This window comes from Puntigrus tetrazona, chromosome 18 (genome assembly GCF_018831695.1).
Source record: "Puntigrus tetrazona isolate hp1 chromosome 18, ASM1883169v1, whole genome shotgun sequence".
In the NCBI taxonomy this organism is placed as follows: domain Eukaryota; kingdom Metazoa; phylum Chordata; class Actinopteri; order Cypriniformes; family Cyprinidae; genus Puntigrus; species Puntigrus tetrazona.
In genome coordinates, this window is record NC_056716.1 from 16,254,449 (window position 1) to 16,254,854 (window position 406).

Sequence of the window (406 nt, forward strand, 5' to 3'; positions counted from 1 at the left end):
ATCTACAAACTAGAGTCTGAGGAGTTTGAAGTGAGCACTCACCTCTCTCACACTGAGCTCCGGTGAAGCCGTAGTTACACAGGCAGCGGTTCGGAGCGACACATCGGCCTCCATTCAGACAGCCGGACTCACACACCGCTGCAGAGGAGACAGAGACACGTTAGCGTCCGCCGCGGGGTCATCTGTGTGTGTGCTGCAGGGTCAGAGTCTTACGCTGGCCGCAGTGAGCTCCGGAGTAGCCCTTCTGACACAGACACTGGTCCTCTGAACACGTGCCGCCGTTCATGCAGCGGATGTTACAGTTCTGGACTGAAGACAAACACCAGACGAGTTAGATACTTCACACACACACTCTCACAGAGACACACACTCACAGGGACACACACACAGAGACACACACACACAC

The 406-nt window shown here is 55.4% G+C and overlaps 1 protein-coding gene across 1 annotated transcript in view; it reads right to left on the reverse strand.

The window, feature by feature from the left end:
* The window catches only part of LOC122362749 (fibrillin-1-like), a 9,067-nt gene that overhangs the window by 3,448 nt on the left and 5,213 nt on the right, over positions 1-406 (reverse strand). Inside the window, exons 5-6 of the mRNA XM_043264311.1 lie at positions 214-309; positions 43-138 (exon numbers count right to left, since the gene is read on the reverse strand). Coding sequence (XP_043120246.1) covers positions 43-138; positions 214-309 — 192 coding nt within the window. The remainder of the gene's footprint in view (positions 1-42; positions 139-213; positions 310-406) is intronic.